The sequence below is a fragment of the Prosopis cineraria genome, unplaced genomic scaffold, assembly GCF_029017545.1.
Source record: "Prosopis cineraria cultivar Desert tree isolate PC_DT_omini unplaced genomic scaffold, ASM2901754v1 PC6, whole genome shotgun sequence".
In the NCBI taxonomy this organism is placed as follows: Eukaryota; Viridiplantae; Streptophyta; class Magnoliopsida; order Fabales; family Fabaceae; genus Prosopis; species Prosopis cineraria.
In genome coordinates, this window is record NW_026555337.1 from 5,662,465 (window position 1) to 5,677,945 (window position 15,481).

General features: G+C 34.8%; 2 protein-coding genes and 1 pseudogene across 2 annotated transcripts; all 3 read left to right on the plus strand.

Moving 5' to 3' along the window:
- Window positions 1–407: 407 nt before the first annotated feature.
- On the plus strand, window positions 408–3,804 carry LOC129312920 (protein TIC 20-IV, chloroplastic-like; annotated as a pseudogene).
- Window positions 3,805–5,220: 1,416 nt separating this feature from the next.
- Window positions 5,221–9,586, plus strand: LOC129314516 (probable galacturonosyltransferase 10). The gene is made up of 2 exons (XM_054957966.1): window positions 5,221–5,722; window positions 7,715–9,586. The coding sequence occupies exons 1-2, from the start codon at window positions 5,573–5,575 to the stop codon at window positions 9,164–9,166; spliced, it is 1,602 nt and encodes a 533-aa protein (XP_054813941.1). The 5' UTR covers window positions 5,221–5,572; the 3' UTR covers window positions 9,167–9,586.
- Window positions 9,587–10,951: 1,365 nt separating this feature from the next.
- LOC129313245 (QWRF motif-containing protein 3) lies at window positions 10,952–13,650 on the plus strand. Its single transcript, XM_054956210.1, has 6 exons — window positions 10,952–12,157; window positions 12,252–12,371; window positions 12,472–12,588; window positions 12,726–12,815; window positions 12,947–13,054; window positions 13,404–13,650. The coding sequence occupies exons 1-6, from the start codon at window positions 10,952–10,954 to the stop codon at window positions 13,497–13,499; spliced, it is 1,737 nt and encodes a 578-aa protein (XP_054812185.1). The 3' UTR covers window positions 13,500–13,650.
- The last annotated feature ends 1,831 nt before the right edge of the window (window positions 13,651–15,481 follow it).

Sequence of the window (15,481 nt, forward strand, 5' to 3'; positions counted from 1 at the left end):
CTAATTACTAATATTAAAATTTTTAAAAAATATAATTTTAAATATTTATACTTTACTCATATTTTATTATATATTCTTACATTTTTTTAATGTTTAAAATTCTTATATTTTTATTTTTTTACTATTTAAAAGAATAATTTATGAATAAAATTATCTCATTTATGAGTACGGAAATAAAATTATTTTAGGAGAAGAAAAGTTAAGAGTTAGCTTAACTTAACCCTAAGATTGATGATAATTTTTTCACATTAAATTTTTTTTTTTTTTTTTTTTTGCTAGTCACGGAATCAATCACCGCCAGCGACCTGCGACTGCAAATCCTACCGAGTCCGAGGTCCGGAGTGTTCCAATATTCGGCGATGCTGATATTTATAAGTATAAATACGATAAAATATAATTATATTATTTTATAACTATAAATAAGGTGTCCTTGACTCGCTGTTTCTTTTGCTTGAATCCGACTAGATCAAAAGCCATCCTCTCATCGGGTATGGCTCCAGCACTCACCGCAGCTTCGCCTTCTCAATTTCTCTGCACTCCTCCCTCCGATTCCTTCAGGTTTGTTTACCGCCTCTCCATTTCTCCTTCCTCGTTTTCCGTTCACGATCTCCGTCTTTTTCTCGGGACACACGCAACCTCGAGTTTTGCCTTCTTTTTTCTTTTTTCTTTTTCCTGCTCTAGTTTTTAACATATACATTTATGCGACGGCCTGGGAGCAGAGATGCTGTTATGTAAGATATTTTTCAGTTCCAAGAAATATGCTTAATAGTTGTCCTTATTGTTCCTCATATTGTAGTTTGTTAGCTTGATGCAGTGCATTAAAGAAATGGTAGTTTTTTCACTCTTAGGAATAGAACATGTTCTTTTTTTCTTTTTTGACAAAAGCTGATAATTGGTTTTTTGTTTATAATTGCTGGAATACTGGTTGATTGTAATGCCCTCCCAAATTCTCATTTCTATCTGCTTTCCAACAAATTATATTTACAGTCATTAGGTATTTCAAGTGTCATCTGAATCTTTATATGAACACCAGTTTCAAGATTTTAGATTCTTGTAGAAAATTGTACAATCGCAAGTTCTTTTTGTATGCATGCGTGTGTACAAACTGACAATGCATAATAAGAATTTATTTTTCCATCCGGCGACCCATCTGTCATTATAATGTGCCTTCAGTGCACTCATTTGTACACAATCACGTAAAATATGTACTGGACATTGATATATTGAGCGTGTAGTCTTGTCCCATCAAACACATAATGACTTGTAGATTTTGCTAAAGAAATCCAACACCGCCAAGTTCGAAGATAAGTAAATTTTTGAAAAATACTAGTCTATTTGGGTATTGGGAGCAATTCAATTATTATTTATTGCGCAAATGAAATGCTCAAGTTATTAGAAGTGTTTGATATATAGTGAGGGGTTTGTATCGTTGGCTTGCAAATGATTTTATATTTTTCTCCATACTTATGTATACCAAAAATTTTGAATATTAATATTTGATACATCATATATTATAATGACAAAATCATCCATGGAACTTGCTCCTATAGTTCAGAAGCAAGAGGATGCCATCTTTGTGCTGCGTATGGCTAGAAGGAGTGGCATGTAGTCCATGAGGATCTGAATTGTAAACTTAAGAAACATTATTTGTCAGAGCTCAATACTATTTGCAGTGCTTTATAAGGTTGATTATTGGTTTTCTAGCACTACATTTCAAAATCATGTTTATCAATTGACAGAGTAGATTTACCAGGGGGTGGTACCTCTTCCTGTTGGTTGTTTTAAGTATGCAAATAAGAATCAAAGATGCATTGTCTTGTTACATTGCTGGTTCTTGTTTAGTCTACATGCGGCAGGGCAAATCTGTTTCCTGTGTTAGTTGATATTTATAGCAAAGGAATTTAAAAGGTATTGATCTACTTTGAGAGAAATTTGAAAATTCTTATGACTGGGGAATAGTTTGAAAACAAGTGGATAATTCTAAGGGTATGTTCTTGAAATATATATATATATATATATATTAAGTTTCTCTATTACCTAAGAATGAAGGGTGAAAAATTTGTTCTCATTGTCTTCCTTTTGTTGTGAAATGCATTGCTTGACTTGCAATTTCTACTACGAGGGACCAGGGTGGATGTTTTCAACCTCCATCCCTGGCTGATCCAATTTCAATTCAAGATCAGGAGAATTAGCTGATTGAACAAGATTTTCTTGGAGTAGTATCAACGTGCACCTTGGTGACTGGTGGTAAACAACAAATGATGGTTGGTCTTAGTAGAATGGGCCCTAAAGAGATCATGGTAAATTATACAAAAAGGGTAGTGCCATTGATCCACTGGAAGCTCCAGAAATAGCAGAAGAAAGTTTTTTTCTTGTGGTTATTGGAAAACTGTACAGTGTCGAAAAGATTTTTCCAATGAACAAATTTTTGCGACATGTTTCAGAAATGAGGAGCTTTTTGTAGTCATCATTATGATGTACTTGTTAGCTTTGACATTATGATGGTACTTTCATTCAGGTTCTTTTTCTGGTATTTTGTTTGGATGGGTGTTTGTGCACAAGCATTTTCAATTTGTGCAAATCTTCCTCCCTTGCTTTGCCAATATGTGTATTTGTGTACTTTTAATCTTCTTGTAATTGTTTTTCTACCAGGAATAAAGATTTAAGTCCAAATAGATGGGTCGCTAGAATCCACTCAGCAAATTTTGCATGCAATGTTCGAGGTATACCTTAAGCTTCTCTGCCGTAGGAATCAAGAGTTGACTTGGTTTGATTAGATGAAACAGCATATTATTGAATTGATTATTATCCTTTCAGTACATTGTTAAAGAATCTTATTAATTCTTTTAATCTCCGAACCTTTGATTTCAGGGAAATCAGTTCTTCAAATCACTGCAGTTTCATCTCCTCTGTTTAGAGGAGATCAAGCTGGCCAATTAGTTACACTTCCTTCAATATCTCGAAGCCGCAAATCTATGACCTGCAGTCAAGCTTACATATATCACTCTTCTGGCTTCCGAATCCCTTCAACAGCTGAAAAGCCAGAATGGTGGTGGAGGACATTGTCCTGCATTCCCTATCTAATATCGTTGAAGATGTCTGATACTGGATTTTACATTCAGCCTTTCATTGAAAACTTTAAATGCTTTCAAGATTTGGTTTATTACATCCCGGGAGCTGTCAATCGATTGCCAAGCTGGTTTCCAATGATATACTGCTATTTGGCAGTTGTAGTTGTCGTAAAAAATAAGGACTTGCCTCTTCTCTTCAGATTTCACGTAATGATGGGAATCTTGTTGGAAATTGCTCTGCAAGTGCTGTGGTATTCAAGCAATTCATGCCGCTAGTACACTTCAATGGAACATTTGGGATGTACTACTGGGCCGGTGTGGCATTGGCTTATGTTCTAACAATGATGGCGTGCATAAGGTGCGCCCTTCTAGGCACGTTTGTTAATATCCCACTTGTTAGTGAGTCAGCTTTTCTTCATTCTCTGTTTCATTTAGGAGGATTCGGGAGGCCTTTCTAGGAAGCCTAGGACATCTTGTACCAGAGGTTTGGCAGCCGAAGGAAGGATTGTTTCCATCGTATATTGTTTCCATATAAAAATATTAGGAAAAAGGAGAAAGTTGAGTTCCTGATCCAGAGGACTGTGAACTTGAATCGAAAAGTAAAATTTTGTACTTGCGTTGTTTAAAGTTAGCTTATGTCCAATGCTCCAATTATTTTCTTGTTATGATTGGTTCTCTGATTTCGTAATAAACATGGATGGCTAAGCTTAGAAAATAGTTCAGACTTTGTCTTCGTGTGATCATCACAATGTTAGAGCGTGAAGAGCTAGGCGCATCGCCTAGAATTCTCGTATTTAATTGACATTTGGGATCTGGGAAGGAAACAAAAGGCGACTATTCCGCCATTCGGACGGAAGAGATTAAGAAACAAGTTTTATGATGATGCTCCTTTGTCGGTGCTCTCGTTCAATCCCTCACTGGGTCCTTAGTGGCGTCACTTGTCCTAGTATGTCCCGTCGAAAAGTTAGATGGGACACGCCAGGACGAGTGAAAATTGTTTACGATTTACATTGTTATAGAGATTAAAGGCTATGCCATGAAACTCTTTGAGTAGTCTTCAATATAGGCTCACAAATCAGTCTCCTTCAGTTTTAAGTTTTTTAATTCAATATATATATATATATAAATCTCGAAGCCCAATTTTTATATCATATAATATAAGCCAAATTTTTATACCATATAATATAAGAAAAGAGATTGTTAAGGTACTCCCTTCATTAAAAATTGTAAGGTATTTTTTGAAAAGTTAAATATTTAAAATATAAAATTTTTTAATCTTTCAAGTGTAATCATTATTTTTTTTAAAGTGTCTCTATTGATAATAAATATATTTATTATAGGGTGTTTAATAGGGACGAATATGAAAATATATGGTTAGTTAAAAAATATATAACTATTATATTAAAAAGTGAGGTTTGATTAAAAATATTTTATATTTTTAAATGAAGTGAATATATTTAAACTTTCGATATGCTATCAATGATATTATAATAATGTCTAGGTGTTCTAATGATGTTTATAACGTGAACCTTAAATTAGAAAGACCTTGTTAAAAATATGTTTTTATCCTCTCTTTGATCGCCACTCACATGATTAGACTGTAAAAGTTGCGTGTAACTAAAATAAAAAAATCTCAATCAATCAAGGTAGGATATATCAATTTAAGTAGATTTAACTAATTTGTTTCACCGGTGAGTGTCAAGTTACAACTTATAAATATGGAGAATTAAGTGATTTTGATCTTACAAGTATATAAAGTAACAACACAAAAGTCCTTGTAATATTGGATTACTGATTCCACGTGGAAGTTTTGTGATGCATGATCTGTTTTTCTTCTTCGTTATTCTATGTTATATTAACATCTCGCTGATGATAATTTTAATTTACAATACTGGATTCGGCTCCTATTTTTTTCGGCATTTAAAAGAATAATAATTATACTAGCAATAATAATTGTAGATACTAAAAAGAAAAAACAAAACAAAACATGGTAGTTCACAGTTGAATGAAATGGCGGACCCAAAGTTTATATTTCAGCTGACATGGCATGATCAGAGCCGTTAGTCAACATCGGCGGAAAGCAGATCGCCAATATTAAAGTACTGCACTGCATCTCCCACCCGATCACATTCATAATGGCAATGGCTTAACCCCACTCCTCATATCCAAACTGTCTTCTTCTCATTCTGTCCCGAAAGAAATCATTTCTCTGCTTAGTGGCCACGAAGCTCTACGCCGGCTCAAACCCGCCGAAAGGAAAATCACAGAACCACTCAAAGATTGATTCTTTTAACCTCAAAGATCCAAATCCGAAAAACTCAGTTCTTGCGGATCTTGGTAAAAACTTGCAACCTCACAGATCCCGAGCATACCCCTCGCTGCTAAGCCGTCTCAATTCTCTCTGCGGCTATCAGAAACTTCCCCTCAAGCATTATTTTTCCCGGAATTAGCGACGGGAAACCAAATTTTTGAATTTTGGGAAAGTCGGATATAGCTAAGCTATGAGGCGAAGGGCGGCTGATTTTCGAAGGCCGGTAAGAAGGAGGGTTCCGGATGTTTTATGGTGGGCATTGTTCAGCGTAGTAGTTCTTCTCTTTATTTATGTCTTGAGCAAAGGGAATCAGGTTCAGTCTAGACCTGCTTTATACAAGGTAAAAAGGTCTATTCTTGTTTTGGTTTTGTCAATCGGTTGAAAGATTCATGTTGTTGGAGTTATAGAGTTCATGGCTTGAAACTAAATTCCAGTGAAGAGGAAGATGTAGATTTAAGGAAGCGATTTTTTTTTTAATGTTTGTTTACATATGCGCATTCTGTTCACTATAAGTCTATAGCTGGTTTCTTGTCTTTCTTGGGCCATCTACTATATTCCTCGTGTGAGCAATGAGACCTAGGAACGGTGATTGTTGATGAGATGGCATGCGTGTTTCTTTTTCTCCATCTTCTTCAAAAATTTATTAGTTGCGCTACCCTGTTTTCCTGAGAATCATGCATTTATTTGTGTGACGAAATTGTCACTTCTCAATCATGTCATATATTTTCTCACTGTTTCTTTGTTTCCTTCCATTCCACGTTTTGACTTCAAAGTTCAAAGGGATTATTGAGGAGTGAGTTGAATCAAATTCTGGTTTGAATAATAGAAACAATACTATTTATACTGGATTTTACTTCTCTGCAGCCTTAGCTCTTTAGCTTAGATTTGCATTGTTATGCTGGATTGGATTTCATTGTTCAATTGCTGGACATGTTTACGTATAAAATGACGTACAATATATCTTTTTTAGTTCCTAATATACTAGTCCATAATGTCTCGCTGAAGCTGATATTGCCAGGTCAAATTATTATCTTTGTTCAAAGTTGATACATTTAAGTCATCATTTTATATCAGGCAAGCGAACAATGACTTACAAATATCTATGTGAAATTGATCCAAATTTGACTAAATTACTTCAGTGATATTTCTGCATAAGGTGTGCCTAACCAGAGTACCAGACTATTGGTGAACCTTGTTATGGGATAGCTAGAATAAACTTGAGATTGTGTTGTAACTGCCTTAACTCTTTAAAGTGTTGTCATGTAAATACCAAAATATCAGTACCTCTCTATTCCTTGTAATTATATTTAGGAAAAATGATAATAAAATCATATTGAAATATATAAATGACAATCAAGCCCATCGAAATGCCATAATTCTTTTGAAATCCCTATAAACTTTTCTGACATTAATAATTTTAGGTTAAATGACTAAATTGCTCCTTGTTTAAAATAAAAAATAATGGGTTTATGTGAAAAGTTGTAATTTTTTATTCAATTTTTGCAATTCACAAAATAAAAGTTGTGATTGTTTAAGCAAAAGTTATAATTGGTTATTTTTAAAACCTAGACTTCAATCATAAAAGAAATTGCATGTGGGAAATTATGATTTCTTGTTCAATTCTTACAATTCACATAATAAAAGTTGTGATCAATTATTTTTGGAACTTTGACTTTAAGAATAAAATAAATTTCACGTGGAAGTTGTGATTTCTTGTTTACTTTTTATAATTCATAGAATCAAAGATGTGATTGCTTAAATAAAAGTTGTTATTAAGACTGATTATTTTTAAAACTTGTTTATCAATCATAAAAGAAGTTTCATTGAGAAGTTGTGATTTCTTATTCAATTTTTACAATTCACAAAACAAAAGTTGTGATTAAAAAAATAGAGTTAGACCCGTTATTTTTATTTTAAATAAGGGGCAATTTAGTCATTTAATTTAAAATCACTAATGTCGGAAAGGTACCCAGGGATTTCAAAGGAATTATGGTATTTCAAGAAATCTGATTGTCATTTATATATTTCGGTGGGATTTTATTATTATTTTCTTTTATATTTACTATGATATTGCCTATGATGATTGAACTTTTGTATTAAATTGTTAAACTAGGCTGGAGAGATTATGAGGGTCATATGAAACAAAACTTTGATTTGATTCAAATTGTTACAATGCTGCTTCCATGGAATGCTTAAGTTATCATTATGAAATTCTAAGCATAAGATTTACTTCCTGTGTAAGGTCATTATGTTCCTGAGTGAGGGCGCGATAATAGTTATAGTCCTTATCATCCTTATGTTTACATATTACTTCTTAAACACTGTTATGCAGAGAACGTACAAACATGATAGGATTCTGGAAGGCCTTAATATTACTGAAGAGATGTTGAGCCCCAACTCAGTGACCAGACAACTGAATGACCAGATATCCTTAGCAAAAGCTTTTGTTGTCATAGCAAAAGAAAGTAACAATCTTCAATTTGCTTGGGAATTAAGTGCCCAGATTCGCAATTCAAAGATTCTTCTCTCAAAGGCTGCTACAAGGCGTGCCCCTTTAACAACTATGGAATCAGAACATGCTATTCGTGATATGGCATTAATGCTATACCAGGCCCAGCAGCTGCATTATGACAGTGCAACAATGATCATGAGACTGAAAGCAAAAATTCAAACTCTTGAAGAACAATCGAGTTCTGTGTCTGAAAAGAGTTCAAAATATGGACAAATAGCTGCTGAAGAAGTCCCAAAAAGCCTATACTGCCTTGGTGTGCGGCTGACAACTGAATGGTTCAGAAACCTTAATCTGCAAAAGAAATTGATGGAAAAGAGGCAAGTGGAGATGAAGCTAAAAGACAACAATCTTTACCACTTTTGCGTGTTCTCTGATAACATCATTGCTACTTCAGTAGTGGTCAATTCAACTGCAATAAACTCTAAACATCCTGAAATGGTAGTTTTCCACCTCGTCACTGATGAAATAAATTATGCTGCGATGAAGGCATGGTTTGCCATGAACGACTTCCGTGGAGTGACTGTTGAGGTTCAGAAGTTTGAAGACTTCAGCTGGTTAAATGCTTCATATGTTCCAGTTCTTAAGCAACTCCAAGACTCAGAAATACAGAACTACTACTTTTCTGGCAATAGTGATGATGGCAAGACGCCAATCAAGTTTCGGAACCCTAAATATCTCTCCATGCTCAACCACCTAAGGTTTTATATTCCTGAAGTTTTTCCTGCACTAAAGAAGGTGGTGTTTCTTGATGATGATGTTGTGGTTCAGAACGATCTCTCTCCACTTTTCTCCATCGATTTGAATGGCAATGTTAACGGAGCTGTTGAGACATGCATGGAGACATTTCATAGATACCATAAATACCTGAATTACTCCCATCCTCTTATACGAGCACATTTTGATCCGGATGCGTGTGGATGGGCATTTGGGATGAATGTATTTGATTTGGTTGAATGGAGGAAAAGGAACGTCACAGGCATCTACCACTACTGGCAGGAAAAGAATGTTGACCGGACATTATGGAAACTTGGTACCTTGCCACCTGGCCTGTTGACGTTTTATGGATTAACTGAACCCTTAGATCCGTTTTGGCATGTATTGGGATTCGGCTACACTACTGTTGATCCGCAGTTAGTAGAGAAAGGAGCTGTACTGCACTTCAATGGGAACTCCAAACCATGGCTGAAGATTGCAATTGAGAAGTATAAGCCTATGTGGGAGAAATATGTCGATTACTCTCATCCTTTATTGCAAAAATGCAACTTTCATTGATTTATAACCACGCTTTATTAGGAACTTGGAAGTTCTTCCTTGGTCCATGACTAGGACTGGAATCGTACAAGCCCCTGCTGGGTAATGATTATTCTCTGTTGTTATTACAGCTGTGCGATTTTCAACGACCATGGAACCAGAAGGTTGGGTGACCCCTTGAACAGACAAGCCGGGTTTTGAGGTTTGAATTTTGTAGCCTGAACCAAGAAATGCTTGTACAATTTTTTGTAGTGACATGGGAGTACTCATTTGATTCTTGATATTCTGTTGTAGCATATGGATATTAATTGTCATTCGATCATATCAACTTAGGAAGGAATTTTAGTTATAGTCCCAATCGTCGAGCTGGATTGCGAGCTACTCCTACATTACTTGCCCTTGTTTATTGGAACTTTCTACATTTCTCCAGGTTCCTCAAAAGTTGCAATACTAGTTTCATATTGGCAGTCTGGCTCCAAAGGCGTAAACATATTTGTAGCTCTCGTGCCATCAATTAAAAGAAATAAAATTGTGGCTATTTATTTAAAAGTGAAAGTTGCACCTGTTCGAGATGTTGACATGCTGAAAGGATTTTCATGGTTAAAAGGCAGTGATGATAATATTACGTTTATTCAATTGAATGAGACTGGTGAAATAGATAGGAGTTTGAGATTGGATATTTCTTGCGAGATTTTCACTTAAGTTTTGAGTTTCGTGGTATCCTGCCCCCGCAAAGTAACGTGGTTCATATTTTCCCCTCCTTGAATCGCAAATTGCCAAATTGTGTGTTTGTGTGCGTCTGAATTTGTTGATCCCGATAGTTTATGCATTTAGTGATAGAACTAGAATACGATAGGTGAGTCTTGTGTTTTGTACAGGGTTTTGACTTGAGCTATACACATCCTTTTTTTTTTAAGAAAAAAAAATTCACCGTCCATAATTGCTTTTTTATTGAGTTAACACACACAGCAAAAAAAAAAAATTGCCTAAATGTGCAACATGAAATGTATTTAGTTTGTGTTTCTAAAGAAATTGTTCTCGCATAGAATAATTTTAGAGTAAAAAAAATTTTTTTATTGTATTAAAAATGAAATCTTGCATTATTTGAATGATTTCAGCTTATTGTTGATGTGACATTAAAAGTGAAAAATAAACTTGTTACTAAAAAATAGTTTGCATGCCTTATATATGCAAGGTTCAATGAAGTGTCCATCTTTCGGGCCCAAAAAAATAAAATTGAAGGGTCCATCCATTTTTGGTAGTTTCAAAAAAGTTTGTTATCCTCCGTGGCTTAAATGGATAATAATCGTAATGTTTCTTCTAAAAGTTTCACGATATGATTCCGCGCAAAATTCCAAAATCAAGATTTTCTCACAACAAAGGAGCGAGTTATGATTCACAATCATAACCATTCCATTCTGTTTCATATAAATATAATTTCTAATTCCGAACTACCGGCATGCTGGAGTCAACAGCCTTTTCGACTCGAAACGAAACCAACATGTTGAATGCAATATCTGTAATTCGAACAATGATTCAATTTAAACTAGCCATTTGTAATCCAAACAAGAAGCATACATTAAGGCCGTTTAAATTCCGAAATATTGTGGACACGTGGCAGTCACCCATTGAACCTGTCGCCCGTCAACGGCCGGCGTCTCACACCAAGAGGCGGAGCTTTCACCAATCACTTCCTCTGTACCACTCTCCGTCTCCTCACAGATAATATGAACCTGAAAGCATCTTCTCACAACAATAACTCCACACTTGTCGTCATTCTCTCTCACTCCACCCAAACTTCTTATCATGTCTTCAACCAAGAGGGAAAAGGATTCAGCGATTTCTTCTCAATCGTACAAGCACCGTAAAGGCAAAACACGTGAAGTCAGTTCACGATTTCTCTCTCCCACCTCAACCACATCGTTTGAAGCTGAATTTTCGTCTCCCGGAGGGGCTATCTCGCCGATTCGACGCAAACAGGGGTCTGACATTACTGAGATCCGAAAGCATCGGAGTATGGAGGACCCGGCTCTTTTTCGAGGACAGCTTTGGCCTTCTTCGTCCTCTACGGTGAAGAAAAACTACCTTGGCGCTACTCTCGCGGATCATCTTGGTAATGATAGGCTCAGAGACTTCCTTGATCGCAAAAGTTATGAGAAATCTGAAAAAACTGGCTCTGTTTTTACTCTCACTAAGCAGAGGAGTTGCAGTGTGTTCAAGAGGTTTGAGAATGATCAAATTGATCGTAGTAGTAATAGTAATAATAATAGCTCCAAGGAAAATCATCAACCCGCTGCTATCGGTGGATCTACGAGGTACACTGGAAAAATTGGTTTTCCGGGAAATTCGTCCTCGTCCGTAAATTCCAGTTCTAAGGATTTTAGTGTTGTTCCAGGAAGATTATCAGTAGATGAAAATGTTCTGTATGGAAAATCGGAATCATTTACTACGACTCTTGATTCTGAATCAGACTACAGCGATGTCCCTTCAGGTACTTCTGATTTAAGTTCCAAGAAATTAGGGATAGAAGTTCCATCGAAGTATATGAATCATGTGTCAAGACGAAGCCGAAGAGGTACTTCGGATTCGAACATTCAGCATCCATTGTCATCAGAGGACTCGTCATTCTTAAAGAAATTCACCATAAAAAATGCGATCAAGAGGGCAAATTCTCTCTCCGGATATAAAAGCTCAAAATCGCAATGGGCTCTATCACCAGGGAGGTCAGGATCGCCACCGATGTCTGTGGAAAGCAAGGAGAAACTCATTTCATTTTCAAGCTTGAAGCCTCCCACAAGTCCTTCGCATGCAGTTAAAGGCGTGGATAAATTTCTTAACATGGGTTTCGATTTCTTCAGGAGCAAGAAATCGTCTCCAAATTCAACTTTAACGGGATTGAGTACTTCGGATACTGTTTATCAGCTTCGATTGCTGGATAATCGATTGATGCAGTGGCGATATGCAAATGCTAAAGCTAAAGCTGTGAATAAAAGCCTTTCTTTTCAAGCAGAAGTATGTATCTAACTTCTAATACTGGCATTAACTTCGTAGTCTTTTCCCCCAAATCTGTATAATAATGTTTAGTGTTCATTTCAATGTGTTTTAGAGCAATTTACTAAATGCTTGGAATGGTATCACGAAGTTACAACGTTCAGTGATGCAAAAAAAGATGCAATATGAGAAGGAAAAGCTTGAGATGAAGCTTGACTTTATAATACAATCCCAAGTGAGTATTACAGCTCGCCTAATTATAAAGATTTGTCCAAAGAAAATATGATTTAAAAAGTAAGACTCTTCTCTATGCATGTCTTCTTGTTTTTGTGCAGATTAAGCTATTAGAAGCATGGGGAGATTTGGAAAGACAGCACATCTCAGCCATTACCGTGACCAAAGATTGCCTTCATTCTATTGTCTGCAAATTACCGCTAATAGAAGGCGCAGAGGTAGGTTCAATAAAGACTCGATTATAACACACACTTACATGCTCTTCTAAATGTTTCATTCTTCAATTTTTACTATAAAATAGAATGTTTATATACTAAACTTTAAGGCACGATTTACTAAGTTCTTATGCTTGCAGGTTGACATACCGTCAGTATCTGTTGCTCTCAAACATGCATATGAACTTACAGTTTCCATGAAGTCAATGCTAACTAGTTTTCCACGTGTGGTATGTGGAGATCCTATTGATGTTCATGTTGTGTTGCTAATTTGTTATCAAGTCCAGACATATTTATAAGAAACACTTTCTAGTTAGAATTTATGTAATAAAGATTTAAATTGACATTGTTTCATCAACAGGCTGACGAGGTTGCAACATTAATATCAAAACTCGCAGAAGTTGTTTCCCAAGAGAAGCTACTCTTAGATGAGTTCCATGATCTTTTCCAGACCATGTCTTTTCTTGAGGTAACAAAAGATTATGTATGCCATTTTTTCTAGCACAAATTTGAAATTAAAATGTTAACCGTAAGTATCTAAATTAAAGATTTAGTTTATCAAAGCATGAAAAACACTTCTCTTCACCATTGGTAGAAGTGAAAGAAGCCTCTATTTATACTAAATTTTCCATCAACATAAATCTGTGTTTCATGGTGAAAAACTAGAAGGCTAACATTGACGATTTTCTCATTTGAAAGCTTGTGATATATGTATATAATCTTAGAATGGCTTAAAGGAAGTGACTCGTTGCATATGAGTATTCTTTTGATTTATCGTTTATGTGTTATTAATGTTGTTTACACTGCATATTTCGCAGGTGGAAGAGAGAAGTATGAAGTGTGGGCTCATTCAACTTCAATGCTGGCAACAGCAATATTTGCAGCAGCAATTACAACCAGAGAACTCTTCATAGATTACATGTAAATGAATAAAATGTTGACTAGTTTAGGTTGATGCATAACACGGATACTTATAGGAAAACAATTTTGGAAGTAGTAGAGTTTTGTATGATATTGATGGTCGTTGAAAAAACCATTAATTCAAATTGCTAGCAAGCAAATGATACTACCTCTCAGGAACTATGAAGTGTTTCTTATAAATAATTCTGGAAGGAGTGTTTGGCAATGTGTCAATTGAAAGAAACAATTGCTCATTTATTAATAATCATATTATCATTTGATATTTATTCAATAAAATTATAAATCAAGACAACTTTCCATGATTGATTGATTATGCTTAAATTGATGGGTTAAGGGGCAAAGATGTTGAAATTTTCTGAAACGAGCACCGAATACTCTGTCTTTTAATTGGAACAATATCATTGTGGAACTTTCAAAAGTGTGCAATTTTATCTTATCATCAGAGTTGACTATTGATTCCATTTTATTTGCCACGTGGTGACACTTGGCATTTAAAAAATAAAAAACACTAACATCTTCTCTCTCCCTTCCCCCCCGGCCACCCTCTCTCATGGGTAATCTTAAGCTTCCTTGACAATATTTCTGACTTCAGTCATATAAAATTACAGAGCTTTTGCTAAATTAAGATGGTAATTGATGACATGTAAGTAGCTAATGGCAAATAAAATAGAACAAACGGCCAACAAATGATCAATCTTGACAACATGATAAAATTACACCTTTTTTAAAATTTTCAGGTTGACATTATTTCCGCTAAAAGGTAAGGTATCCAGTATTACTTAAAAAAAAAAATTGAAGCATTTTTGCCGCTAACTCTAAATTGATTATGTGAGCAAAGTTGTTCAAATCTTACAGTGTCAATAATCACATAATCTTATTATCATTACATTAGATATCTTTTGATGCTCCACACATAGGATAAATAATTAAATTGAAACTTCTTAAAAGATTATACTTATTCTTGAGCTTTGACAGTTGAATTTTTCTTATCGGCGAAAGACGGGACATTTTAAAGGGGGATAACTCAAAATACAAGTACATTGATGATGTGCTGTGTTCACTTCATGATTATGCATGCTCCAAGAGAGATCCAAAGTGATCAGTGACAGATTGGCTATCATTGTGTTTGTAATAGGAGAAATAAATCAATATAGTCTTCTGCTCCAAAAAAAAAAAAATTCAATATAGTCAACTGATAAATAATAAATAAGAAAGGAGATAATTAGACACTAGAAGAATTATCTTGATCCAGTCTGCTAACTTATGCCTTGGTTTAGGAGAAATTCTTAAGATATGTCACGTCATTTGTGATCTATCTAATTAAAATGTCTCTAGTTATTTAACTAAAATTTTATGTAATATTATTTTAATTAATTTTATTCTTATAATAAAATATATTTAATTTTTTTTCTTTTTTTCTACTATTATTTGTCAAAATTAATTGACAAATGACATGATGCACCTAGTTTATTTGAGAATTTCTTATTGATTTAGTCCCTTGATTTGAGAAACATTTAAGGTATTTTTTTCACCATAATAATCTAATTATAATCCTTGTATGTTTTACATCCAACTCACCTATAACTTATAATTCTTTGGATTTTGCTAAATACATCGAGAACTAAATAATCCTTGTATTACAAGACTTTTACAAAACTCATCTCAAACTAATATAGTTATAAAAATAGTTCACTGTATATCGGTTTTAAATAGATAGGCAGTGAAAACACTCTTAAGCACTCAAATTCTCATATCACGATAAAGATGTTCGGGAAGGACGCAGTTTAGCTCAAATGAGCAATGATCTCAAAATATCATCCAAGTTGAATCCCCCACCTTTTATACTCAGGAGCAGTTGATCATTAAAAGTAGGGTCCTGTTTGATATACAGCATTGGAGGGTTGGGTTTGGGATTGGGTTTGAGTGATTCCACATTTAACATGTTTGGTATGAGTCACTTACTAATCTTTAGGAT